The sequence below is a fragment of the Emydura macquarii genome, unplaced genomic scaffold (assembly GCF_026122565.2).
Source record: "Emydura macquarii macquarii isolate MOO-44397 ecotype Brisbane River unplaced genomic scaffold, CSIRO-AGI_Emac_v2 contig_67, whole genome shotgun sequence".
Lineage (NCBI taxonomy): Eukaryota > Metazoa > Chordata > Testudines > Chelidae > Emydura > Emydura macquarii.
This window is the reverse complement of record NW_027130204.1, coordinates 6,218,141-6,244,984: the sequence shown is the minus strand read 5'-3', so window position 1 is coordinate 6,244,984 and position 26,844 is coordinate 6,218,141. Positions and strand designations below refer to the sequence as shown.

The 26,844-nt window shown below is 48.4% G+C and overlaps 1 protein-coding gene across 1 annotated transcript in view; it reads right to left on the bottom strand.

Moving 5' to 3' along the window:
* Positions 1 to 26,844, bottom strand: part of ARHGAP22 (Rho GTPase activating protein 22) — a 210,203-nt gene that overhangs the window by 7,114 nt on the left and 176,245 nt on the right. Inside the window, exons 6-7 of the mRNA XM_067538946.1 lie at positions 10,598 to 10,730; positions 7,803 to 7,876 (exon numbers count right to left, since the gene is read on the bottom strand). Coding sequence (XP_067395047.1) covers positions 7,803 to 7,876; positions 10,598 to 10,730 — 207 coding nt within the window. The remainder of the gene's footprint in view (positions 1 to 7,802; positions 7,877 to 10,597; positions 10,731 to 26,844) is intronic.

Below are 26,844 nucleotides of genomic sequence, written 5' to 3'. Positions count from 1 at the left end.
AGTCCTCAAAGGAAACTGGCACAACACCTTCAAAAGACAAGCTTGGGGACCTTAAGGCTTGTCTGCACTACCACTTTTGTCAGTATAACTTGTATCGCTCAGGGGTGTGAAAAAGACACCCTCCTGAGCAACGTCAGTTACACTGACAGAAACATTGCTGTGGACAGTATGATGTGGGTGGGAGATGCTCTCCCGCCAACATAGCTACCACCACTCATTTAGGTGGTTTTATGTCCGCGAGAGTGCTCTTTCCTGTTGACAAAATGCGGCCACACAAGCGCTTATGCCGGCAAAACTGATGTCGCTCGGGACAAAAGTTTTGCCAGCATAAGTCCTAGTGTAGATATGGCCATAGACTTAATAAAGACCCTAACCCTCCTTTGTCCTACGACTGTAGAGGTGTTAACTGCCAACTTCACTTTGATTGATCTCTTGCAACATGTGTTATCTGTTCCTCCCCTGTATTTAGCTGTGTCACTCTTAGGCCTGGTTTAGACTACAGAGTTAAGGAAGGTCTACACTACAAACTTGCATCAGTGCAGCTGAGCCACTGTAGAGCTTCTGATGCAGACGCTCTTAGCCATTGACTTGAACTCTCCTGTTGGCTTAGTAACTCCACCTCCACAAGAGGCAGTAGTGATGTTGGCGGGAGAAGCTATTCCACCGCCATAGCACTGTCTGCGCAGATGGTTAAAGTCTGTATAACTATGTCACTCAAGGGTGTGGGTTTGTCACACTCCTGAGTGCGGTAGTAATACCGAAGTAAGTGTGTAGTGTAGACCTGGCCTTAGGCTGACACAAAGCAGTTTATCTCGACCTAGCTATGGAAATGTCAACACTTAAATTTCACTCCCGCTGACATAACTGCCCAGCTACGCCCACATAATAACTCCACCTCCATGAGCAGGGTAGAGTCAAGGTCAATGGAAGTAGGTTGATGCAGTGTAGACACTGCATTGCTGACATTGACTATTATTGGCTTTCAGGAGCCTTCCCACAATGTCCCTACAATCAATACACGCATTCCTGGTGAGGACATACACTGCCGACACAAAAAGCAAAATGTGGACACACACAAGTGATGTAATTACTTCAGCGGCTGTACGCTGAGCTGACCTAAGTTAGGTCAACTTAATTTGTAGTGTAGACATAGCCTTAGTACCTTTCCCAGGCCTGAAGAAGAGCTCTGTGCAGCTTGAAAGCTTGTCTTCCTCACCAACGGAAGTTTTGCCAAGAAAAGATATTCCTTCACCCCCTTTGTGTCTCTAGGAATTCACAATGCCAAGGTGAGCAAATCCCTGCCATTCTCCACCCAGCAACATGGCAGGAGGAGGAAACCACCATTCCCAGAAGAACTGCCTTTTCTTTTTAAAATCACCTGAGAAAAAATACCACCCATTTTTGTGGAAGAGAGTGAAAAATTTGAGGTGAAATGGCCAAACAATTTTTTAAAATACTTGCTCTCTTACAGCAGAGGGGAGACAGGACTTATAGACACTTCTGCTGCTGGTTTGGCGCATTTGGTCTCATGCTTTGGGCTCTAGGCTTGGACTCAGGCACTCCCAGTGCTGTTCTCAGTTCTGACCCAGATTCCCTAGGTGACCTTAGGTGAGTTCTTGAATCCCTCCGTGGCTCAGCTCCCTACCTGTGAAACTGGGACAATAATACTTCCTTGCCTCTCGGGGGCGCCATACCCGAGTGATGTCACTATACTGGCCTAACCCGTGGTGCAGACAGTGTTAGGTGGACAGGAGAATCCCCCCGGCGACATAGCTACCCCCTCTCGCGGAGGTGGATTAACTACACCGCCGGGATGAGCTCTCCCGTTGGCATAGTAGCATTTTTCCTAATGCGCTACAGTGGTGCAGCTGCACTCGTGCAGCGCTGTACATGTAGACAAGCTGTCGGTCCCAAGTTTTCCATAGATAACATGTTCTCGGCTCCAGGTTCCACCTCACGCACTCACCACCCTGCTGTAACTCGCAGGGCCAGCAGAGAGACTGATTGCTGCACAGGTCGCAGAGACTGTGGTGTTACAGTCGGTCACTCTACTCGTGCGCTCCCCCCCCTCCCTTTCCCCTGCCTGGGTCTGCCTGGTCTATTTAGAGTGGAGAGAGAGGAGGTGGGGGAGGTATTATCTTTTATTGGACCAAATTCTGGCAGAGACACAAGTTTGAGCTTCCACAGAGCACTTCTTCAGGTCTGAGAGAAGTACTCAGAGCGTCATAGCTAAATACAAGGTGGAACAGATTGGTTAGCAGCAGCAGTTAGTCAGTAGTTCTACTTCGAGTGATTGCTCATGTCCATTCCAATATAGGTGTGTGCACGCCACAGTGCCCGGTTCCCGGAACTTTTTTCCCCTGAGCAGACCCCGTAGGGCCGCCTCTGGTGCCCCCTGGAGTGCCCTGCGCATGCCGCAGCACGAGGCATTGCCGGCCCCACACCCCCTCCGTCTCTTCTTTCCACCCGTGACGGTCGCATGGAACTAGCACTTGCTCTCTGCAAGTGCCATTCCCCTTCTTCCAACGCCTTGTCAGTCGAAGTACCTAGTTAGTTTTAAGTAGTTGTTAAGTACTGTAGTTAGTAAGAAGTTCTTGATGGACTTAAGGTGGCCAGGTTATGTCCCGGCCGCCTGGTCTTAACCCCCTTCCCCACCCCTCCCCCCACCCCGCGTGGTACCTTAAGTGCCTGGGGGGAGTGCAAACAGGAAAGACAAGGGTAAGATATGCAAGGCTTTTAAACAGTGGGCCCAGAGGGACAGAGAGATCAGGTTTAAAGCCTTGCTCCTATCACAGTGCTCTGTGTCCAGGCTGTCCTGCTCCCCCTCGACACCGAATGTCACCTCGGTGCGGAGCGCACCGTCGGCACTGGATTCAACTCGGCAGGGAGCAGCATCCCCGCTGCCGACGATGAGGAGAGCGCATGGAGCGCAGACACTCCCCTGCGCCGTGGGTACGGTCGAGGACTGAGATGCACCAACCACGGCCCGTCGAGTCCTCTCCGGGTCTGCATCTCTGAGATGGGAGCCACCCCCAACTCCTGGGAGTGGGAGAGTGCCCCTGCCAACACGGAGGTTTCTGGTGGCAAAAGCCTTGTTGGCCTGCCTATGCCACCTCCGCCCCCCCCCCCACGCTCCTCCGTCGAGGGAGAAGGGGCCGGGATCCCGGGACCGTTGGCACTGGATTCAACTCGGCACGGAGCAGCATTCCCGGTGCCGACGACGAGGAGAGCGCGTGAAGCGCGGACGCTCCCCTGTGCCCTAGTACGGGCAGGGTCGAGTACAGAGATGCACCGGCCACGCGGTACCGGAGCGCCACGCAGCGCCGCAGCTCCAGGCGGTAGCGGGGCTCCACGGTGCCGCAGCAGGGCTCCACCTGCCGCCGCAGCTGAGGTGCTGAGGGCTCATTGGAGCTGCCCTTCGGCGGTCCCTCTCCCTCTTCCCTCCCACCCCGCCAACACAGGCAGTCCTCGTCATCCTCCATGGCGGAGGCAGCGAAAACACGGTCCGCGGCGCGGGCACGGCACCCGGGACCAATGACGGCTGCCTGTGTAGCGGCTCGGGTCCCATGGGAGGGACAGTTGTTGGGACAGCCGACGCCCCCACAAGGTATCCAAGCAGGTGGCACAGTCAGTCCCAGTTGGGCCCTGGGGTCAAGGGCCTTATTGGGCCCCCTGGGACACCCAGATGGGACCAGGGCCCCAATCCACTCTGCTAGCAGCGGTACAGTCCGTGCCCTGGCACAGTCTAAGGCCCATAAACACCGCTCCCCGGCCAAGGAGTTGGACCCCAAGGAGGGACCCTCTACAGGTGCATCCCTTCGGCAAGGGGAGCACCCTCAAGACGTGCCTCAGCAGTCCTCTTCCTCCTCCCTGGACGAGGCAGTCTCTGGGGATCACATGGTGCCACTGGACGATTTCAGGGCGCACCAGGAGCTGCTCAAGAGGGATTGGGATTGGATTCGCCATCCTGCATGGAGGAATCATGGGGGCTAGGGCAGCGCTCCAAACGTCCAATGACGCTGCTGCCGCGGCGGGTAGGCCCATAGCCCCCCCGCCAGTTCCATGAGGAAGTACTCAGGGCTGCTACCCTCAGGCCTGTCCAGGAGGTACAGCAGTCAATCCAGGACCTTCCCTTTCATAGGTCGGCCCTCTTCAATGGGTCCGATGCGAAGCTGCATGGCCCAAGGACTCCAGGGCCACGCTTCGCTCCCTGGGCCTGTACACGCCTCCGGCTTCCAGGCGGCAGTCGCGGCCCAGGCACAGCAGCGATCAGGACCTCCACATAGCCCCTTTTCAACCCTACAGAAATAGGGAGTTTAAAAGACAGACTCAGCCCCCCCGGGGGTCGGGCAGTCATAGGAGACAATTCGATGGTGTGCCCGAGGGTGGTGCCCCTACTGCTCTCCTGAGCCGCCACCCTGTCCTGCATAGGTTAAGGCCCTTCTATCCTGAAGGGGTGCCCCCAAGGGTCTGAGACCCGTACTAGACCTGCGTCATCTGAACAAATATATCAAAGACTCAGGTTTCGCATGGTCTCCCTAGCCTCCATAATCCCTGCCTGGATCCAGGAGCCTAGTATGCTGCCCTCGTCCTACACAGACGCATGCTTTCATGGGTCCATCCTCCGGAGCCACAGGCACTTCCTCTGCTTCACAGTGGCTGGCTCACTACCAATTTATAGCCTGCCCTTTGGCCTATCTTCGGCTCCAAGGGTGTTCACCAAATGTGTGGCGGTAATGGCGGCCCGCCTGAGGCGAAAGGGTGTGCAAATCTTCCCTTATGTGGACGATTGGCTGATCAGGGGTAGGTCCAGGTTCCAAGTGCAGGAAAGTGTGACTCTCAATTGCTCCACATGCAGCAGGCTGGGACTGCTCATAAATGAGCAGGAGTCCACACTAATTCCAGTGCAACACATACAATTCATTGGGGCCACCCTGGACACTTCCCAGGCCAGAGCCTTTCTGCCTCAGCCATGTTTTAAGGTGATGGTCTCTATCATCTCCCAGCTGCACCGATGCCCCACGACAACAGCCAGGCCCTGCCTACTGCTGTTAGGCCATGTGGCGGCCTGCACATACATAGTGAGGCTAGCTTGCCTGAGGCACAGGCCGCTTCAGGCATGGTTGGCCTCGGTATATAGTGAGCAGACACCCACTAAATTGGGTGGTCCAGTACCCCGCCAGCCCTAGTCTTCCTAGACTGCTGGAGATTCCCCAGGGCAGTAGGGAAGGGCGTTCCGTTCACGGAACTGGTCCTGTCGGTCACCTTAATCTCCGACGGCTCGTACGTGGGATGGGAGCCCAGATCGGTGCCAGCCTGAGCACTCGGGGGCTCTGGTTGGGGGAGGAAAGGTGCTTGCAGGTCACTGCGGAGGAGCTGAGAGCCATTCGCCTGGCGTGCAGGCTGTTCCTCCGATTCCTGACGGGCAGAGTGGTGCAGGTGCTGCTTGACAACACTGCAGCCATTTTTACATAAAGAGGCAGGGAGGGGCATGCTCCTCCACCGCTGCGAGGAAGCTACCCGTCCGTGGGGCTTTGCCGTGAGGCACAACTCCGCTGGACTGCCTTTCACCTCATGGGGGTGAGGAGCGACGGGGCAGATCGCCTCAACAGGTCATTTCTACCCCGCCACGACTGGTCGCTGCACCCAGAGGTGGTGACTGCGATCCTCCAAAAGTGGGGTGTCCCCCAACTGGATCTATTCGCATCGGTTTGGAATGCGCAGTGCCAAGGCTCGGCTTGCGCCGGGGTCATGAGACTGGGTCAGTTTCAGATATGATCCTCAGTAACGGGACGGGGACCCTCAGGTACACGTTGCTGCCCATTCCACTCCTGCCTAAGGTCCTACTGAACAGAAACAGGGACAGGGTGGATGTCATATTCACTGCTCAGGCCTGACCGAGCCAGCGCTGGCTCAGCATGCTGCTGGACCTTTCGTTTGCCCCGCCCATGGGGCTCCTAAGGCGGCACGACCGTCTCTCCCAGGACCACGGTCGCCTGTTGCATCTGGACCTGGACTCCCTGCAGCTCACGGCCTGGAGGCTCTGTGGCTGACAGAGGTAGAGGGAGCCTGCTCGGTGCAGGTCCAACAAGTCCTGCTGGGCAGCAGGGACCTTTCTACACAGGTCATGTATCAGGCTAAGTGGACATGGTTTACCTCTTGGGTGGAGTCCTGGGGCATTCCGCCAGCCTCTTGCCTCCGCAGGCGATCCTGGAGTACTCCGGGGTCTGGTGCTGGCCCAGTTGAGGGTCCACTTGGAGCTATTTTGGCCTTCCATCACCCACTAACGGGGAGATCCCTGTTCTCCCATCCCACGTTGGTCAGGGTGCTCAAGGGGGTGGAGAGGCGGTATCCCCAGGTCCGCAACCCGGTGCCTCCCTGGGATATCAGCCTGGTCCTCTCGAGACTCATATAGGGCCCTCCCCCTTGGAACCCATGGCTTCATGCCCTCTGCCACGCTTGGCGGACGGTAGCCTTCCGGGTGGCCATTACGTCAGATTGGGGGATCTCCGAAATTAGGGCCTTGACCTTGGAGCCCCTTTATACACGATTCTATACGGATAAACTGCAGTGGAGGCCGCACCCAGCCTCCCAGCCTGGGATGGTTTCCCAATTTCGTTGTAACCACGATAAATCTGTCCTTGTGTTTTTCCCAAACCGTGCGGTTTGGGGGAGGAGCGGCGATGGCATTCGCTAGACGCGAGACGAGCCTTGGCCTGCTACATTGAAGACATGGCCGTTCCAGAAATCGGTGCAGCTGCTCGCCGTGGGGGGGACCGGATGAACGGATCACCGATCTCCACCCAGCACATCTCCGCGTGGATCACGTCCTGCATCAAGTGCTACTATGAGCAGGCGAATGTGCCGCTCCCAGGTGTCATCACAGCACGTTCACCCAGAGCTAAAAGCCTTGTCTGCGGCTTTTCTGGAGAGAGTGCCCCTGCAGGACCTCTGCAAAGCCGCCACCTGGTCATCGGTTCACACCTTCACGTCCCACTACGCCATCGTTCAACAGGCGAGAGAGGACGTAGGATCGGCAGAGCCGTGCCGTGCTGAGGACAGCTCACCGGTAACTCCTACCCACCTCTGAGGTATGGCTATTTAATTACCTATATTGGAATGGGTATGAGCATTATTGGAAGGGATATGAGGATATGAGGGTTACTTACCAGTAACTGTTGTTCTTCGAGATGTGTTGCTCATATCCATTCCGCACCCACCCTCCGTCCCCGCTGTCGGAGTTGGCAGAAAGAAGAGACTGAGGGGGTGTGGGGCCGGCAGTGCCTCATACTGCGGCATGCACGCGGCACTCCAGGGGGCACCAGAGCCAGCCCTATGGGGTCTGCTAAGGGGAAAAAAGTTCCAGGAACCGTGCATGGTGGCGTGCACACACCTATATTGGAATGGATATGAGCAACACATCTTGAAGAACAACAGTTACTGATAAGTAACCCTGTTTTACGAAGACTGTGAACACTTCAGGGCAGGATCTATCTGCTCCTCTGTGTTAGTACAAGCGTCTAGAGCAATGGGGTCCCTAGGCACTACCGTAAAAAACATGAGTAATGCCAAGGCCCACTGGCCGGGCACTGTGTGAGAGCAGCCTGGCCTGGAGATAAACCAAGCATTTCATTTATCAGAGCTGCAGGAGCATTATATCCACACACGTTTTCAAAGCAGGAGGTTAGTTACGTGCAAATTACTTTCAAAATGTGCAAATCGGCTCCTTAAATAATTTGCAGATGACGTTACTCGTGAAGCGGCACAAAGCTTGTTCCTGAGCCCTGGTTAATGCCACTTACTTGCATATGTATTTGAGGAGGTTGTAGTTTGCCTGGGGCAGGGTCTTCACCTGTTTAGCCAGCTCTTTGGTGCCCTGCGGGAGGAGACAAACAACGAGAACAGTGCTGTATGGAAGGGTGCCAGTTCCTTTGTAATCCGGAGCAAATCCTTTTCCCTGAGCCAAGCCTGTGCCAGAGACACTGAAACCCAGGTAGTCTGTAGAGCCCCAGGCAGTATCCTGTCAGCCCCAGCAAACTGGTAACCGCCTAGGATGCTGCACTCTATCTCGGGGGGGAAGCAGAAGAGATGATGACATTGCAGCTCCACCCTGCCCCCAAACGCACCCACCCAAGGAGAAGCAGGGTGTGTGCAAGCCCTGTGCACCAGTCTCCAAGGATCTGCACCCATTTTGCTGTGGTAATGACCCTTTACATTTCCATGCAAGAATCTCAAGGTGCTGTATGGACATCTGTGGATTTAACCTCACCAGCCCCCGGAAAGGGAGGGAAGTATCATTATCCCCATTTTACAAACAGGGAACTGAGGCATGGAGGGGATGGGACTCCTTCAGGGCAACACCGTGGCAGAACCAGGAAAAGAACCCAGGAGTCCTGACACTGAGTTTCATGCCTAACAGGCAGTTCTACTCTGACCCATGGCTGCACATTTCAGTTCCCATGGGAAATTTGAAACTGCTTCAAAACCAACATTTTGAAACAAAACAAAAGTTTTCATTTCAACTTAAAAGGCCGCTGTGTTTAGCTTTCTCAAGCAAAAAAGATCGTTTTTTATTTTGAATTGACCTTTTCACTTAAGTAATTTTGTTTCAGTTTGAAACCAATTAAATGAAAAGACATTTTAAGTTAAAATGTCCATTTCAAAACAAAGACTTTCAGTTCATTCAGAAAAACAAACAAAGTGATGGCTGAAGTCCAAAATGAAAATTTGTATTTTGTTTCCAAGTGTTGATGCAAAACAAAATTTGGTCTCAAAACTCCCCAGGGGAAACCTGAGATTTTCATCAGAATCAATATTTTCCCCATGAAAAATGTCAGTTTCAATTAAACTATTTTTCAGCAGGAAAACCTTCCCCACAAAAGATTTTGGCCAGCTCTGTGGCCAGTGCAATGTTGCATGTTAAATTACGCTACCTGCTCTACTGGGCATACAAAGACGGGGGAAATCCCTGTGCTTGCTGTGTGTCTCCCAGTTCCTCTAAGGAAACAACCCAAAATAACTTCTGAGTTGTCAGGAAAATTTGGAGTCTTATTACAAGTGCATTTTCAGTGGACAATGCCAAGGTATCGGTAATGCTCTATGCCAGACAGAATACTACAATACAATTCATTTTAGTCTAGCATCATTCACACAAAAGCAACTCAGACGCTGCTTCCCAGACAATTGCAGCCTGCACAGGCAAATACAGGTCAACTGTCTAGGTAATAAACTACAAGAGGATATAAATTGATGGTTGCCAAACTTGGCATTGAGTCTGCTTTTGAGTAACAGGCTTTGGGAATCCAAAGCTCTCTCCCCAGTCTGGGCAGGTCAAACCCAGTCCACATGGCCACCAAACTAAACCTGCTTCCCAGACGCTAAAGTGCTGCTGCTTTTATTAGACAGCAGAGCGGCTGAGCTTCTAGCAAAGAGTAAGAAAGCTGTGTGCCAAATGCACAATCCAGGCATGGCAGCTGCACCTTGTGCTTAACAAATGGTGGAGACACGTACGTCATCAACAGGGATCGAATCTGGGCCCATCAGCATTACTACACAGACCGTTGCCAATTGAGTTAGAGAACTCCCTCGCTGTAAATAACAGGTTTTTATAATAGGCCATAGGACCAGCCACTAGAGGGAGATATAGGCACGTGCGATGGACCACACATACATGGCAGAGGTGAGTGACCCTAGACTGTTGACTCCACAGGCATCTGGTTCTTTGGCTGACACTAGCATCAGGTTTTTAAAAGCTTTAGAAAATGACGCAATCACACAGGACAGCAGCTCTGAGCCGCCATCCAGTAGAGGGCTCAGATATCACCATGACAGGAGCAGGACGCAGTGATCAGATCAACCCATCGCTTTGTCAATTACCCCATCTCTCCTAACAAGTCCATGGGAGGAAAGACCCTCCTGAACCACCAGCACTGCTAGGGAGCTGGAGGGAGGCCTCCTTCAGTCCCTTCCATTGTAATCAGATGGGGAAGAAGCTGAAGAAAAGACGCTCAGATGAAAGGAGCTGTAGAAGTGCTAAGTATTATGATGTCCCTGCACACCCACAGGAGATAATAGCATTTGCCTTTTTGTGGCTCCTTTCCTCTGAGAAACTCAAAGCCCTTTGCAAGCATCATTAGAAAAACCTCCCCAGCTCCTGCGAGGTAAGAATTATTATCCTCACGTAAGAACTGGAGACACTAAGGCAAAGTGACTTGTCCTCAGTCACAGAGCAAGTCAGGAGCAGAGCTGGGAATAAAACCCAGCTGTCCTGATGCACGGTTGTTACTGCAACCACTAGAGGACAGCTCTGCTAAGCAAGGAACAGCCATAGCTCAAGAGGACAGGAAAATGTGCATGATGGACATTGAGAACCACGAGCTTTCAAGACTAACCTGCAAATACGTCAGCTCTGCGCTGGAGCTTATGATGTTAAGGCCTGATCGAAAGCCCACCACAGTCAGCGGGAAGATTTCTCTGGACTTCAGGGGGCTTTGGCTCAGGCACGGGAGGAGGAACTGGCAAGGCTGTTGCATGTTGAGGTGTGAGGCTCAGGGAATGGCACAGAAGTGAAGGGAGGGAGGTTAGAAAGTGCACTGACCTCGCCCTTGTCCTTGGAGAGCAGCTGTCCGCAAGACAGGAAGTCTTCGTATTTGGCGAAGGGGATGACAGGCTCCGGCAGCTCTCGGAGATAAAGTTTCAGGAGGGATGCCACTGTGTGAACATCTGTGTTGCTGCAGCAGGAGGAAAGAGGGGTGAGTTTTAGAAGCCTGCAGGCTGACTGCCCTATAAGCCGGGCACAGCCCTTTCTGAGGTGTGTGAAAGGGCAGGCCTGGAGGAGGAGCGCATTCCTGTCACAAGTCCCACCAACACAGGCGAGTCCACCCCAGGACCCCCAAGGGAGTCTCAAGCCCCTGGGCAGGCCTCTGGGAGCACAGGCACCCTCCCCTGGAATTCATGCCCACTCTCCTCATCACACAGCATGACAGAGACAAGGCACCAGATCAGATGGGAAAGCACTTCCATTCCTCTGCTTCTTATGGGTGGGGGCACCTCCTCTAGAGTTGCCAATTTGGGTTGGACGTATTCCTGGAGGTTTCATCACATGATGATGTAATCTTTAATTAAAGATTAAGTTTTAATTCCTGGAGAGTCCAAGATAATAGTGGAGGGTTGGCAACCCTACTGTCCTGTCGGGGTTGGGGAAAATCTCATGATCTGTCAGGGAGAAAGGGCAAATCCAGCAGTGAGGTGGGGGGTGGACACTCCTGGGAGGTGGGGGGATCACAGGGGTGCAGCCACTTTTGTGATGTGGGGGAGAGCAGAGAGGGGTGCTGCCCAGGCAAGTGGGCCATTGGATCTGTGGCGCTGCAAATCATAGACTATGAGAGTTGGAAGGGAGCTCAGGAGGGCATCTAGTCCAACACCAACTAAATCATCCCAGCCAGGCTTTGTCAAGTCGGGCCTTAAAAACCTCTAAAGACGAAGATTCCACCACCTCCTTAGGTAACCCATTCCAGTGCTTCACCACCCTCCTAGTGAAAAAGATTTTGCTAATATCCAACCTAGACCTCCTCCACTACAACTTGAGACCATTACTACTAGTTCTGTCATCTACTACCAGTGAGAACAGCCTAGCTCCATCCTCCCTGGAATCCCCTTTCAGGTAGTTAAAGGCCGCTATCAAATCCCCCCTCATTCTTCTCATTTGCAGACTAAACAAGCCTAGTTCCTGCAGCCTCTTCTCATAAGTCTTGTGCTCCAGCCCCCTAATCATTTTCATTACCCTCCACTGGACTCTCTCCAACTTGTCCACATCCTTTTTGTAGTGGGGGGCCCAAAACTGGACACAATACTCCAAATGCAGCCTCACTAATGCCGAATAGAGGGGAATAATCACTTGGTAATGCTCCTACTAATAAAGTTCTGTGCCCTCCAAAATCCAAACTGACCCAGCGTTTGGGCCAACAACGTAACCTTTGCTGCTCCCCCAACCAGTGCCAGCGCTGTGATTGTTGGAACAGAATTCAGCCAATCCACACCGTCTACCTCCAGCTCTGCCCTGTGTGCCGTACTGCAGGTGACACTCCTGCCCAGGTTCCCCCCTGTGGCTGTAGGGCCCTCTGCCTCCCATGTTATGCCATTTGGCACTTGCTGTTTCATACTCGACACTGGAGCACCAGCCCAGCTTCTATTACTCCGCTCCAGGCTCTGCTTTCTGGGTCACACAGACACTCTGATCATGGGGGAGAGAGCTGTCAGCCTGCTTCGGCCTCAGGGTATCCAGAAAGAGGGGGATCCTTTGTTACAGGGTGGGCAGGCAGGAGTCAGCTGTCTGCATGCAAAGCTGAGCGTTTGGGAGATGATCGACGTGAGAATTACCTGACTAGTTCAGACCCAGAGTCTCTCTAGGCCGGTGTCCTGTCTCTGACAGTGCCCAGCACTAGATGCTGCAGAGGATGGCGTAAGAACCCTGCAGTAGCAGATGCGGGATAATCTGCCCCCACATAGGTCCCATTCTGGTCTCTAGGAGGTAGAGATCAGCTGAAGTCCTGAAACAGGGGGTTTGATATCTCTGCCAGAATTTGTTGTTAGCTGGCTATTCCTGATTTACACAGAACTGTCCAGTCCCTCTTGGAATAGTGCTAAATTCTTCACCTCAACAATTTCCTGTTACAGTGAGTTCCACAGTTTATTGACGTGTGAAAACAAGGAAATATGATTTGCCTTTCCCACCTTCTAATTTCATTGAATGATCTCCTTTCTCTAGACCATTATTTTATAGTTTTTTACCAAAACCCTCTTAATCATCTCCTTTTGAAGATAACCCTACCAATCTTATCAGTCTGTCTTCATGGGAGTCTTTTTCCAGGTCCTCGATCATTCTTGTTGCTCTTCTCTGAACCCCTGTACTTCTGCAATCTCCTTTTAGCGAGGGAGTGGCCAGTGCTGCCCTTAGTATCCAGATGAGGCTGCATCAGAGAGTTAGCTGAAGGCCAGCTGTCTGTGGTGCAGTAGGTTAGTGTGCTCTGCTGTTAGCCAAAGGGTTGGTGGGTGGAGCCCACTTAGGGAGGAAGCTTTTGACACACAGGGAGGAACTGGTTGTGAATCTAAAGGTAGAAGGCAATTTGGGTGAAAGTGACCATGGAATGATAGATTTCATGATTCTAAGGAAAGGAAGGAATGAAAATAAGGCCAACGGACTTCAAAAAAGCCAACTTTAAAAAACTCACAGAAATATTAGATAAGGTCCCATGAGATGAAATCTAAGGGATAAAGCAGTTCAGGAGAGCTGTCAGTTTCCCAAGGAGACAATATTAGAGGCAAAACTGCAAGCTATCCCGAGGCAAAGGAAAGATACGAAGAATAGTAAGAGGCCAATATGGCTCCCTCGGGAGTTGTTTAATGACCTGAAAATCAAAAAGGAACCCTACAAAGAAGGAAACATGGACAAGTTGCTAAGGAGGAAAAGAAAAGAATAGCACAAGCACGTAGGAACAAAATCAGAAAGGCTAAGGGAAGAAATGAGTTATAGCTATCAAGGGACATAAAAGACAAGAAGCAGAGGGTCTTTACATACATTAGGAGCAAGAGAAAGATGAAGAAAAGTGTAGGTCCTCTCTACTTAGCAGGGAAAGAGCTAGTAATGGATGAGATCAAGAAGGTTGATGTGTTTAATGCCTTTTTTGCTTCAGTCTTTACTAAAAAGGTGAATGGTGACCAGATACTCAGCACAGTTAATATTATTAACAAGAGGGAAGGAACACAAATCAAGATAGGGAAAGAACAGGTTAAAGAATTTTTAGATAAGTTCAATATATGCAAGCCATTAGGGCCTGATGAAATTCATCGTAGAGTACTTATGGAACTAGCTGAAACAATCTTGGAACTGCTAGCAATTATCTTGGAGAATTCATGGAGGATGGATGAGGTCCCAGAGGATTAAAGATGGGCGAACATAGTACCCTTTTTTTAAAAAGGGGAACAAAGAGGACCCGGGGAATTTTAACCCTGTCAGCCTACTTTTGATACCTGGAAAGCTACTGGAACAAACTATTAAACAATGAGTTTTTAAGCACCTAAAGGATAGTAGGGTTATAAAGAATAGCCAGCAGGATCTGTCAAGAATAAATCATGCCAAAGCAACATAATTTCCTTCTTTGACACAGTTACTGGCCTAGTGGGCATGGGGAAGCAGTAGATGTGATATATCTTGATTTTAGTAGGCTTTTGATAAAGTCCCTCATGACCTTCTTATAAGCAAATTAGGGAAATGTGGTCTACCTGAAATTACTGTAAGAAGGGTGCAAAACTGGTTCAAAGACCATACACAAAAAGCAATCATCAAAGGTTTGCTATCAAACTGGGAGGGCGTATCTAGTGGGATCCCAAAGGAGCCTGTCTTTTGTCCAATACTATTCAATATTTTCATTAATAACTTGGATAACTGAGTATGCTTATAATATCTGCAGGGGCCAGTTTTGTTCAACATCTTTATTAATGATCTGGAGGATGGGGTAGATTGCACCCTCAGCAAGTTTGCGGACGACACTAAGCTGGGGGGAGTGGTAGATACCCTGCAAGGTAGGGATAGGATACAGAGTGACCTAAACAAACTGGAGGATTGGGCCAAAAGAAATCTAATGAGGTTCAACAAAGAAAAGTGCAGAGTCCTCCACTTAGGATGGAAGAATCCCATGCACAGCTATAGACTGGGGACCGACGAGCTGGGCAGCAGCTCTGCAGAAAAGGACCTGGGGGTAACAGTGGATAAAAAGCTGAATATGAGTCAGCAGTGTGCCCTGGTTGCCAAGAAGGCTAATAGCATATTGAGCTGCATTAGTAGGAGCATTGTCAACAGGTCACGGGAAGTGATTATTCCCCTCTATTCGGCATTGGTGAGGCCGCATTTAGAATATTGTGTCCAGTTTTGGGCCCCCCACTACAAAAAGGATGTGGACAAGTTGGAGAGAGTCCAGCGGAGGGTAACAAAAATGATTAGGGGGCTGGAGCACAGGACTTATGAGGAGAGGCTGAGGGAACTGGGCTTGTTTAGTCTGCAAAAGAGAAGAATGAGGGGGGATTTGATAGCGGCCTTTAACTACCTGAAAGGGGATTCCAGAGAGGATGGGGCTAGGCTGTTCTCGGTGGTGGCAGATGACAGAACAAGGAGCAATGGTCTCAAATTGCAGGGCGGGAGGTCTAGGTTGGACATTAGGAAAAAGTTTTTCACTAGGAGGGTGGTGAAGCACTGGAATGGGTTACCTAGGGAGGTGGTGGAATCTCCATCCTTAGAGGTTTTTAAGCTGAGGCTTGACAAAGCCCTCGCTGGGATGATATAGCTGAGGTTAGTCCTGCTTTGAGCAGGGGGTTGGACTAGATGACCTCCTGAGGTCCCTTCCAACTCTAATATTCTATGATTCTATGACACAAAGCTGGGAGAGGTTACAAGCATGTTGGAGGTCAGGATTAGAATTCAAAACCACCTCGACAAATTAGAGAATTGGTCTTAATTTGACAAGATGAAATTCAATAAAGACAAGTGCAAAGTACTTCACTTAGGAAGAAAAATCAAGTGCACAAGTACAAAATGGGGAATAACTGGCTAGGTGGTAGTGCTGCTGAAAAGGATCTGGGGTTATAGTGGATCACAAATTAAATATGACTCAATAATATGATGCAGTTGTAAAAAAGGCTAATCTCATTCTGGGGCACATTAACCGGAATTTCATATGTAGGACAGGAGAAGTAATGATCCCACTCAGCACGAGTGAGGCCTCAGCTGGGGAAGTGTGTCCAGTTCTGGGCAGCACACGTTAGCAAAGATAAATTGCAGACAGTCCAGAGGAGAGCAACAAAAATGATAAAAAGGTTTAGAAAACCTGACCTACGAAGAAAAATTAAAATAACTGGGCATGTTTAGACTTGAGAAAAGAAGACAGAGGGGCCTGATAACAGTCTTCAAATATTTAAAGAGCTGTTATAAAGAGGGCCCTGATCAGTTGTTTTCCACACCCACTGAAGATAGGACAAGAAGTAATGAGTGTGATCTGCAGCAAGGGAGAGTTCAGTTAGATATTAGGAAAAACGTTTTAACAAGAAGGATAGTTCAGTATTGGAATACGCTTCCAAGGGAGATTGTGGAATCCCCATTACTGGTGGTTTTTAAGAGGTTTGACAAACACCTGTCAGGGACGGTCTAGGTTTACTGGGTCCTGCCGCATCGTAAGGGGCTGGATTTGACGATCGCTTGAGGGACCTCCCAGCCCTACATTTTATAATGTTTTTGATATTCTTGATCCCCTTCTTTGTTCATCGTAACATCCTGTTTCCTTTTCTGGCTGCAGCTGCACATTAAGCAGAGGTCTTCATTTGAGCTGTCAACAGTGACAGCCAGGTCTCTTTCTTGAGTGCATACAGCTAATTAAAAAGCCTGTAAGGTTTGAGTAATTTCTCTTGTTCCCTCCTTTTATCAACATTGAATTTAATTGTCCATTCTGTTGCCCATTCTCCTAGCTTGTCGAGGTTGCTCTGAAGTTTTTCATCAGTCCTCTCTGGTCCAGACTAAACTAAATAACTTTGATTCCTCTGCAAATTTTCCTACCCGGTTGCTCATCTCCCCTTTCCCAATCATTCATAAGTAATCAATTCACTGAAATAAAGAAAGAACACAGACCCTAGAATGGAACCTTAATGCCCTGCAGTTAACATTTTACCATGCTGAAAACGGACCATGACTCCTACTTTTTTCCTTCGGCTTCCTAGCCAGTTTTAGATCCATGGCGACACTTTACTTCTCACCTAATCTCATCTAATTTCCCCTTCTGATTGACCAAAATGTTGACACGCACTCATACCGTCCCATTTTTTGGAAAAGTACTGGGCAGCATGCAATCAAGTTAACTAATGAAAACATGTCCATTAGGAATCACTTTGTGGCGAGTGTATGATGAAATGCCTGATTAAAAGCGCACCGCTGGATGTCAAAATGCACCAATGCAATCCAGCACCAACGCGTTTAAATGTAAATGAAATGTTTCTACATTAAATACGTGGCAGGATGGTAAACACAGGGAAAATAAATTCAAGTCCACATCAATTCATCTGCCCAGCCCCCTATCAGTTCTGCCTCTACCCCCCCGCCCTCTATCTGCCCAGCCCATTGTCACTCCCTCACCACACAATCCCCTCTGTGCTCCTACTGGGGTTTTTCAAACCCACTCCAGGCTGCTGCAGGGTTCCTCTGCTCCCTTCCAGATGGAGGGAGGGGCCAGCTCTAGGGCTCTTCATGCCCCTCCTCCTTCCCAGGCCAGGTATTACAGGGAGGGGGAGGGGGGCAGGAGCAGGGGGGCCATACTTGCTCCTAGGAAAGGAGGGTGGAAGAGGCTACAGAGCCCCCTGAGCTGCAGGGCTCTTTCTGCTACCTCTTCTCCCTTCTTCTGTGAGCAGGGACAGTTCCTGTGCTCCTCCGGGGTGTCACAGTTCAACCCCGTTGGAGGGTGTTGTGTGCAAACAAGGTATCTTAACAAGGGTTGTGAGCAGCACACAGGATTTCTTTCACCTCTGTGCAACCCTAAAAGCAAGGAAATGAATCTCACTCAGATTTGCAAAAAAACATTCACCTCAAGGCGAGACCGTGCTCGGACGCTCTCCGACACGTATGGGAAAGGGCATGAGGAATGGCAACGGCAGAGGGAGGAATGGAAGCTGAAACTCAGCTTTGGCTGTATTGTGCAATGCTCTTGCCCATGCCCTGCCTGCAGAAGCCTTCGCTATACACCATGTGTTCCCCTGGCCCACATGCGCCCATCCACCTAAGCTCATAGACTTTAAGGCCAGAAGTGACCATCATGATCAGCTAGTCTGACCCCCGGCACATTGCAGGCCACAAAACCTCACCCACCCACTCCTGTGATAGACCCCTAACCTGGGACTGAGTTACTGAAGTCCTCAAATCATGATTTAAAAAGACTTCCAGTTACAGAGAATCCACCATTTACACTAGTTTAAATCTGCAAGTGACCCATGCCCCATGATGTAGACGAAGGGAAAGAAACCCCCCACCCCAGGGTCTCTGCCAATCTGATCCAGGGGAAAATTCCTTCCCGACCCCAAATAGTGTGATCAGTTAGACCCTGAGCATGTGGGCAAGACCAGCCAGACACCTGGGACAGAATTCTCTGTAGTAACTCAGAACCCTCCCCCGCATCTAGTGCCCCATCTCCAGCCACTGGAGATGTTTGCTGCTAGCAGTTGCAGATCGGCTACATGCTATCACAGGCTGTCCCAACACACCACCCCTTCCATAAACTTTTCAAGCTTGGTTTTGAAACCAGTTAAGTTTTTTGTCCTCATTGCTCCGCTTGGGACGCTGTTCCAGAACTTCACTCTTCTGATGATTAGAAACCTTCATCAAATTTCAAGCCTAAACTTGTTGCTGGCCAATTTATATCCATGTGATCTTGTGTCCGCGTTGGCGCTTAATTTAAATAACTCCTCTCCCTCTGACGTATTTATAGAGAGGAATTGTATCTCCCCTCAGCCTTCGTTTGGTTAGGTTAAACTAGCCAAGCTCTTGGAGTCTGCTTTCATCCTTCTCTGCATCTGCTCCAGTTTGAATTAATCTATTTTAGTCAGGGTAGACCAGAACTGTACACAGTATTCCAGATGACATCTCACCAGTGCTGTACTGTGCACGCCCCCTGCCAATGCACTACGCACAGCCTTCACTCTACCAGGCACTCCCCTGGTCTGGGCCATCCTCTAATGGGGGAGGAGGGATCAGCTGCCTCTCATGCACCTCCCCCCCACCCCAAAAGGCCTTGGGGTCATGCCACAGGTGCCCTGCCGCAGTTTTCCCTCTTGGACTCTTCAAATAAAACGTCACTTAGTCTTTTTATGGTAAAAAATCGCCCTCCTTGGTGGCTGGGTTTATTAATATAAAATAAAGTCCAACCCCAAATCAAAATCCTAGAACAAAGTCCACACAAAACAAAAGTTTCTATTCTTCTTCCCAAGCCTCTCTGCCTGGGGCCTTTCCTGCACTGGCGGGCCCCTTCTAGCCCCTACCTGGCTGGAGTCCCAGTTCTAACTCTCAGAACTCTCTGCTAAAGCCTGCTCACACCTAACATGCTCTGATCCCTGAGGAGTCCCACTCTCTGCAGCTTTCCTGGTTATTGATAAAAATGTTAAGTAACAGAGGGCCAAGAACCGATCCCTGTGGGACCCCCACAACACACACAACTCCTCAATGATGATTTCCCATTTACAATTACATTTTGAGACCTATCAGTTAGCCAGCTTTTAATCCATTCAACGTGTGCCATGTTCATTTAATAGCATTCAAATTTCTTAATCAAAATGCCCTGTGGTACCAGGTCAATGCCTTACAGAAGTCTAAGCATACATCACACTATTTTACCTTTATCAACCAAACTTGTAATAAAAGGAAATCAGATTTGTTTTATAGGACCTATTTTCCATAAACCCATGTTGATTGGCATTAATTATATTACCCTCCTTTATTTATTTATTTATTTACTTATTTACTTATTGAGTCCAGTTTTTGCCCCTCCATTATCTTGCCTGGATCAATGTCAGACTGACATGCGTATAATTACCTGGGTAATCCCATTTACACCTTTGAAATATTGACACAACAGGGGCTTTCCGCTAGTCTTCTGGAACTTCCCCAGTGTTCCAAAACTTATTGAAAATGAACAACAACAGTCAAGCAAGCTCCTCAGCCAACTCTTTAAAAACTCTTGGAGGACAGTTATCTGGACCTATTGATTAAAAAATTTAAAAATGTCTAACTTTAGTAGCTGCTCTTTAACATCTTTCTGAGATACTAAGGGTAAAAGTGTTATCATCACATGATGAGACTACATCATTTGATTTTTTTCCCAAATATAAAATGGAAAAAATTATTCAACGTCTGTTTTTTCTGAATTATTATTGATAATTCTACCATTTCCATCTAGTAATGGGACAGTACTATTGTCAGGATTGTTTTGTTCCTACTACATTTAAAAAAAAAACCCTTATTGTCCTGAACTCTGCTGGCCATAGCTTTGCTTCCCTTATCAATTTTCTACAATTCTTAGCTACTGATTTATATTCCTTACTATCAACTTTCCCTTTCTTCCATTTGTTTGTAAATATAAATTATAGCTGCCTTACTTCCCTCTAAACCAGATTGTTTTTAACCAATATGGCATTTTTTCTCAATTTTGACTTTTTGGGCATCTAACTGAAATGTTCTTAAACAATGGCCATCTGTCACTGACATTTTTCTGATTAAATTCTTCATGCTAGCAGATCTGACTCATAATAGTTTTCAGCTTTGTGAAACTAGCCTTTTTATAACACCAAGTGTGTGCATATATATAATCACTGGTCTGGACTTTATTCTCTTTGCACATGATAAAAGTGATAAAGTCATGATTACTTGAAGCTAAACTACCATTAATTTTTAGTTCTGTGATCAAGTCCTCTTTTTTTGTTATGACAAGGTCTAATATAGAATTCCCATGGGTTGGCTGCAACACTTTTTGAGTTAGGAAATTGTCATCTATAATATTTAGAAATTCCAGTGATGTTTTAGTACTTGGCAGCAGGAGACCTCCAGCCTACGGCACACGAACTGAAGTCCTCAAGGATCATTCACCATTTTTTTTCTACATAGTATCAATAGCTTGTCATCCAGCTCTCCCTTCTGCTTTAGCTGTATACTGTGTGCTTCCATTGCCTGTCTGCGTCCACCAGCCTTAGCTATGCTGTGTGTCACCTTGCCCGTACAGCTCCCTCAGCCTTGCCTATACTGTGCACTCCCCTTGCTGGTGTGCTACCTGCAATCTTAGCTACACTGGGCACGTTTGCTGATCCAATTCTATGAAGAAACTATGTTAATGTGATGATGTATTTCAGACTTTAATTGGTCAAAGGCAGGATGTTCTATATTACAGGGCTTGGACATGGAGAGTTTGCCAGCTTAGCTAACAGTGTGATTTTAAACCAATTTAATTAAACCCGTGCAAACTCCCATCTAGACACTTGTTTTGGTTTAACAGTGTCTTTTTTGGGGGGTTTTTTGGTATAAGTCGATTAGGCAGAGGTTAGCGCTAAACTGAAGTAAGCTACTCTTAAACCAAAATAAGGGCATCAAACCAGGAGTTTACACCAGTTTAAACTGGTGCAAGCTTGGGTATAGACAATGACAGTCTCCACCATAGCTAGGCCTCTGCTTCTTGGGCACATGTAAAGAAAGGTCTGATTGTAATACAGATTAACATTATCCATGCAGTGCAGAAAGCAAAGGGGTGGTCGGAGCCAGTATAGGCTGAAATTGGGGTGCACCGTTTGGGCTCAATTCCAAATCAGGCTTTGGGTTCAGATATGCCAGCAGCAAATTCTCACAAGGCCCAAGAAGGCAGAAATCTCATGAGGCCAGCTGATGTCACAAACTGTGTTATCAGCCCCCTTGAATCCTGGAAATCCCACAAAGCCAGGTATGGTGGTGAGCAGTTGGCTATTTCCGGAACAGGACACTGGGCTTATGCTGGATCTGAACCTTACTTGGACCCAAAAGGGCAGCTTCAGGCCTAGTGATTTCGGCCCAGTTCTCATTGCTGCTGCAGTTCAAAAAGCATCAGAGTCAGGGGTCTGGGTCTAGGCAGTCTGCAGTAATAAGGGAACATAAGAATGGCCACAGTGGGTCAGACCAATGGTCCATCTAGCCCAGTATCCTGTCTTCTGACAGTGGCCACTGCCAGTTGCTTCAGAGGCAATGAATAGAACAGGTAATCATCAAGTGATCCATGTCATTGCCCATTCCCAGCCTCTGGCAAACAGCAATCCCTGCCTGTCCTGACTAATCGCCATTGATGGACCTATCCTCCATGAACTTATCTAGTTCTTTTTTAAACCCCGTTATAGTCTTGGCCTTCACAACATCCTCTGGCAAGGAATTCCACAGGTTGACTGTGCCTTGTGTGAATACTTCCTTTTGTTCATTTTAAACCTGCAGCCTATTAATCTCATTTGGTGACTCCTAGTTTTCGTGTTGAGAAGGAGTAAATAACACTTCTTTATTTACTTTCTCCATGCCAGTCATGATTTTTACAGACCTCTATCATATCCCCCCTTAGTTGTCTCTTTTCCAAGCTGAAATGTCCCAGTCTTATTAATCTCTTCTCATACGGAAGCTTTTCCATACCCCCAATTGTTTTAGTTGCCCTTTTCTGTACCTTTTCCAATTCCAATACATCTTTGTTGAGATGGGGCGACCAGATCTGCATGCGGTATTCAAGATATGGGTGTACCATGGATTTATAAAGAGGCAATATGATATTGTCTGTCTTCTTAGCTATCCCTTTCCTAATGAGTCCCAGCATTCTATTAGCTTTTTTGGCAGCCACTGCACATTGAGTGGATGTTATCAGAGCACTATCCACAATGACGCCTAGATTTCTTTCGAGTGATAACAGCTAATTTAGACCCCATCATTTTATATGTATAGTTGCGATTATTTTTTCCAATGTGAATTACTTTACATTGAATTTCATCTGCCATTTTGTTGTCCAGTCACCTAGTTGTGCGAGCTCCCTTTGTAACCTTTCGCAGTCAGGTCTAGACTTAACTATCTTGAGTAGTTATGTGTCATCTGCAAATTTTGCCACCTCACTATTTACCCCTTTTTGCAGATCATTTATGAATATGTTGAGCAGTACTGGTCCCCAGTACAGACCCCTGGGGGACACCACTATTTATCTCTCTCCATTCTGAAAACTGATCACTTATTCCTACCATTTGTTTCCTATCTTTTAACCAGTTATTGATCCAGGAGAACACCTTCCTTCTTATCCCATGACTTCTACTTTGCTTAAGAGCCTGAAGGATTTTGTCAAAGGCTTTCTGAAAAATCTAAGTATACTACATGCACTGGATTGACCTATGCCCACATGCTTGTTGACCCCCCTCAAAGAATTCTAGTAGATTGGTGAGGGATGATTTTCCTTTACAAAAACCATGTCGACTTTTCCCCAACCAATCATATTAATCTGTCTGTCTGATAATTCTGTTCTTTACTATAGTTTCAACCAGTTTGCTTGGTACTGAAGTTAGGCTTACCAGCCTGTAATTGCTGGGATCGCCTCTGGAGCCTTTTTTTAAAAATTGTCATTACATTAGCTACGCTCCAGTCATCTGGTACAGAAGCTGATTTAAGTGATAGGTTACATATCACAATTCATAGTTCTGCAATTTCATATTTAAGTTCCTTCAGAACTCTTGGATGGATACCATCTGGTCCTGGGGACTTATTACTGTTTAATTTATCAATTTGTTCCAAAACCTCGTCTATTGACACCTCAATCTGGGACAGTTCCTGATTTGTCACTTACAAAGAATAGCTCAGGTTTGGGAATCTCCCTCACATCCTCAGCCATGAAGACGGATGCAAAGAATTCATTTAGTTTCTCTGCAATAGCCTTATCTTCCTTGAGTGCTTCTTTAGCATCTTGATCATCCAGTGGCCCCACTGCTTGTTTAGCAGCTTCCTGCTTCTGATGTATTTAAAAAAAAATTTCCTGTTACTTTCTGAGTCTTTGGCTAGCTGGTCTTCACATTCTTTTTTGGCCTTCCAAATTATTTTTTTACACTTCACTTGCCACAGTTAATGCTCCTTTCTATTTTCCTCAGTAGAATTTAACATTCACTTTTTATAGGACACCTTTTTGCCTTTAACTGCTTCTTTTACTTGTCGTTTAGCCACGGTGGCACTTTTTTGGTCCTCTTATCACATTTTTTAATTTGGAGTATACTTTTAAATTGATCCTGTATTTTGGTGTCTTTAAAAAGTTTCTATGCAGCTTGCAGTGATTTCACTTTTGGCCCTGTACGTTTTAATTTCTGTTTAACTAGCTTCCTCATTTTTCTGTAATTCTTTCTGAAATTAAATGTTACCGTGGTGAGCTGCTTTGGGGTCCCTTTCTGCCCCCCAGGGATGTTAAATTTTATGACATTATGGTCACTATTACCAAGCAGTTCAGCTATATTCACCTCTTGGATCAGAACCTGTCCTCCACTTAGGACTAAATCAAGAATTGCCTCTCCTCTTCTGGTTTCAGGACTAGCTTCTCCAACAAGCAGTCATTTAAGGTGTGAAGAAACTTGATCTCTGCATCCCATCCTGAGGTGACATGTACCCAGTCAATATGGGGGTAGTTGAAATCCCCCATTATTATTGAGATTTTTATTTTTTTAGCCTCTCTCATCTCCCTCAGCATTTCACAGTCACTATCACCATCCTGGTCAAGTGGTCGGTAGCGTATCCCGCCTGCTATATTCCTATTATTCAAGCACGGAATTACTATCCAAGCGATGTTTCTGAGTTGCTGTCAGTCTGGGGCTCCCTGGCCCCTCCGCTGTCCCATTCCCTCGCACAATGCAATGTCCGAGCAGCTGCAGGACACTCTGGTGAACAGTGACATTAGTAGTCCTGAAATTATTTACACGAAGGGGAGCTGCTGCTTGCTGCTGGAGTCCGTCCCAGAGCTTCTGCCTGTAGTTAAACAGGCAGTAACTTTCTTACCAGAAATGCCCGAAAATGGCAAGCTGCTGTAGCGCTTCAGTGTCGAGCCTACCTGCATTGACAGAAGATGCTCCACTGCCCCGAGAGGCGGGAGCTAGGTCCACGCAAGAATTCTCAGTCTACACGGGGGACTTAGGTCATCTTAACTACACCATCAGTGGTGTGCAGTTTTCACTCTCATTCAGAAGTAAAGTGTCCTCAGTTCGCGGCAGTGGAATTCCCTTTGAAGGAGGGTGAAGTTCAAGCACATTAAATTAACTTTGCACCTTTAGCTAGTTCATCTTCACTTTTCTGATTGTCCCGTAGACACAAGCCCTAGGAGACCTGTGAGGAAGGAGTGCGCTCAGTTGAAGCTTCCCCAGTGCAGAGGTCCTTTCAGGAGGTTTCATGTCCACCGTTGCACGCACTCAGAAGAGTGGCAGGTTGATTTTTCCCCGTCTGTTGAACTAGACGATGCGAACCACATGTCTCCTCCCCCCACATCCCAGCAGGAATCTGAACCATAGTGTAAGGAGTCATCCAGCCACGCGGGGGAGAAGATGCTGGGGGGGGGGGGGGAGGGGGGGGGAGACGGGAGACTCTGCTTAGACAGGTCCAGCGAGCGAGCAAATACTAACTGTGATTAAGAATCAAAGAGTGAAGGATGGGTGGTCCGGAAGTGGAGAGGGAGAGATGGGGAGGGAAGAATTGGAAGAATGTCTTCAGTAAACTCTTAAAGACATTCCTCCCAGGCTGGAAATGAGCCACTGTGCATCACACATGCTACCCCTTTCTGCAGCAGCGAACGTGAAGGGCACAAATGAACATAAGCCATTGGCTGGCTTGCAGGGGCAAGGAGAAGGTGGCATCATTGCTTAGTGGTCTGGCGACAAGATCTGTGTTCAAGTGCTACTTAGATCACCAGTGAAAATGATCTCACTGGCAAAATGACTAGCAACAGGTCCTGGTCATGATATTAGGATCCAAATTCCCCCAGTGTGTGGACCTGGATCCAAATCTCCCTGGGGTTCAGCTGTGCAGGTAGGATTTGATCAGGGTTACTGGTGGGGGCCCATTTCCAAAAGTACCATGCAGTTTGGCACACAGCACGTATGATCAGGACATTTTTCTCCCGCATGTATTCTGGGAGGGTATTTTTTAATCTCTTTCCTCTGAAGCAGCAGAGGCGGCCATGGCTGGAGGTGGGACACTGGGTGGGGTAAGCCAGGGCTCTGAGGTGGCACCGAGCATTTTCTCTCTCAGGTGCTTGTCTGGCTGGTTCCTGCTCACATGTGCAGGGTCTAAACCATCGCCATAGGTGGAGTTGGAGGGAATTTCCCCCCAGGTCAGATTGGCAGGGATCTTGTGGGGAGTTCGCCTCCCTCTGAAGCATGGGGGGCCAGTCCCTTGCCAGGATTATCGGTCTCTCTCACTTAATCAATTCCCGGCCAGTGTAGGGGCCTCGGGCACTAGAGCACCTTGGTCCTTCCTTCCTATTCTCTGCCTTTGGCACATACCAGTCTAGTCTTGCGTGCGCTGTAATACTTGGTCTCATTTTGGTTCTTGGGTGGTGAAGCACTGGAATGGGTTACCTGGGGTGGTGGTGGAATCTCCATCCTTAGAGGTTTTTAAGGTCCGGCTTGACAAAGCCCTGGCTGGGATGATTTAGTTGGAGTAGGCCCTGCTTTGAGCAGGGGGGGCTGGACTAGATGACCTCCTGATATTCTATGAGGCTATGAAAATTACGTGGCAGGTTGGCAGGGCCTACTTGCCCGACACCCCCAGGCACTCCTTGTTTCTGGACAGGAAATGAGTTTTCCCCTCATGAAAATTTTCAGTAAAACCAGAAAATCATCATCATTTTTGTCAAAATTCTCTTTGACTTTTTTTGTGTGGGGGGAGGGGTTGTTGAAAACAAACAAATGTTTCCATTTTATCCCAACTGAAAACAGACATTTTTCAGTTGCTGGAATTTCAGGGGAAAAGTTTCCATTTTTATCAAGCTGTTTTTTGTTGGGGAAAAAAATGGTTTTGATGGAAAATTGTTAACCAGCTCTTCATACTTCAGGTTTAATGCCCAAGGGACATCCCTTCGGTGCTTTTTGACCAAGACTTTGGACTAGTCGAAGGGGAGAATGAAAGAACCAGCCCAGGCTAGGTCTTGCTGGAGTTCCTGCGCGTGGTAAGAGGATCCTGTCAGAGCAGGTGGTCAGACACCCTACCCAGACAGTGTCATTCATGCCACATCTGTTCTATGGGTTGATTCCATAAGTTGC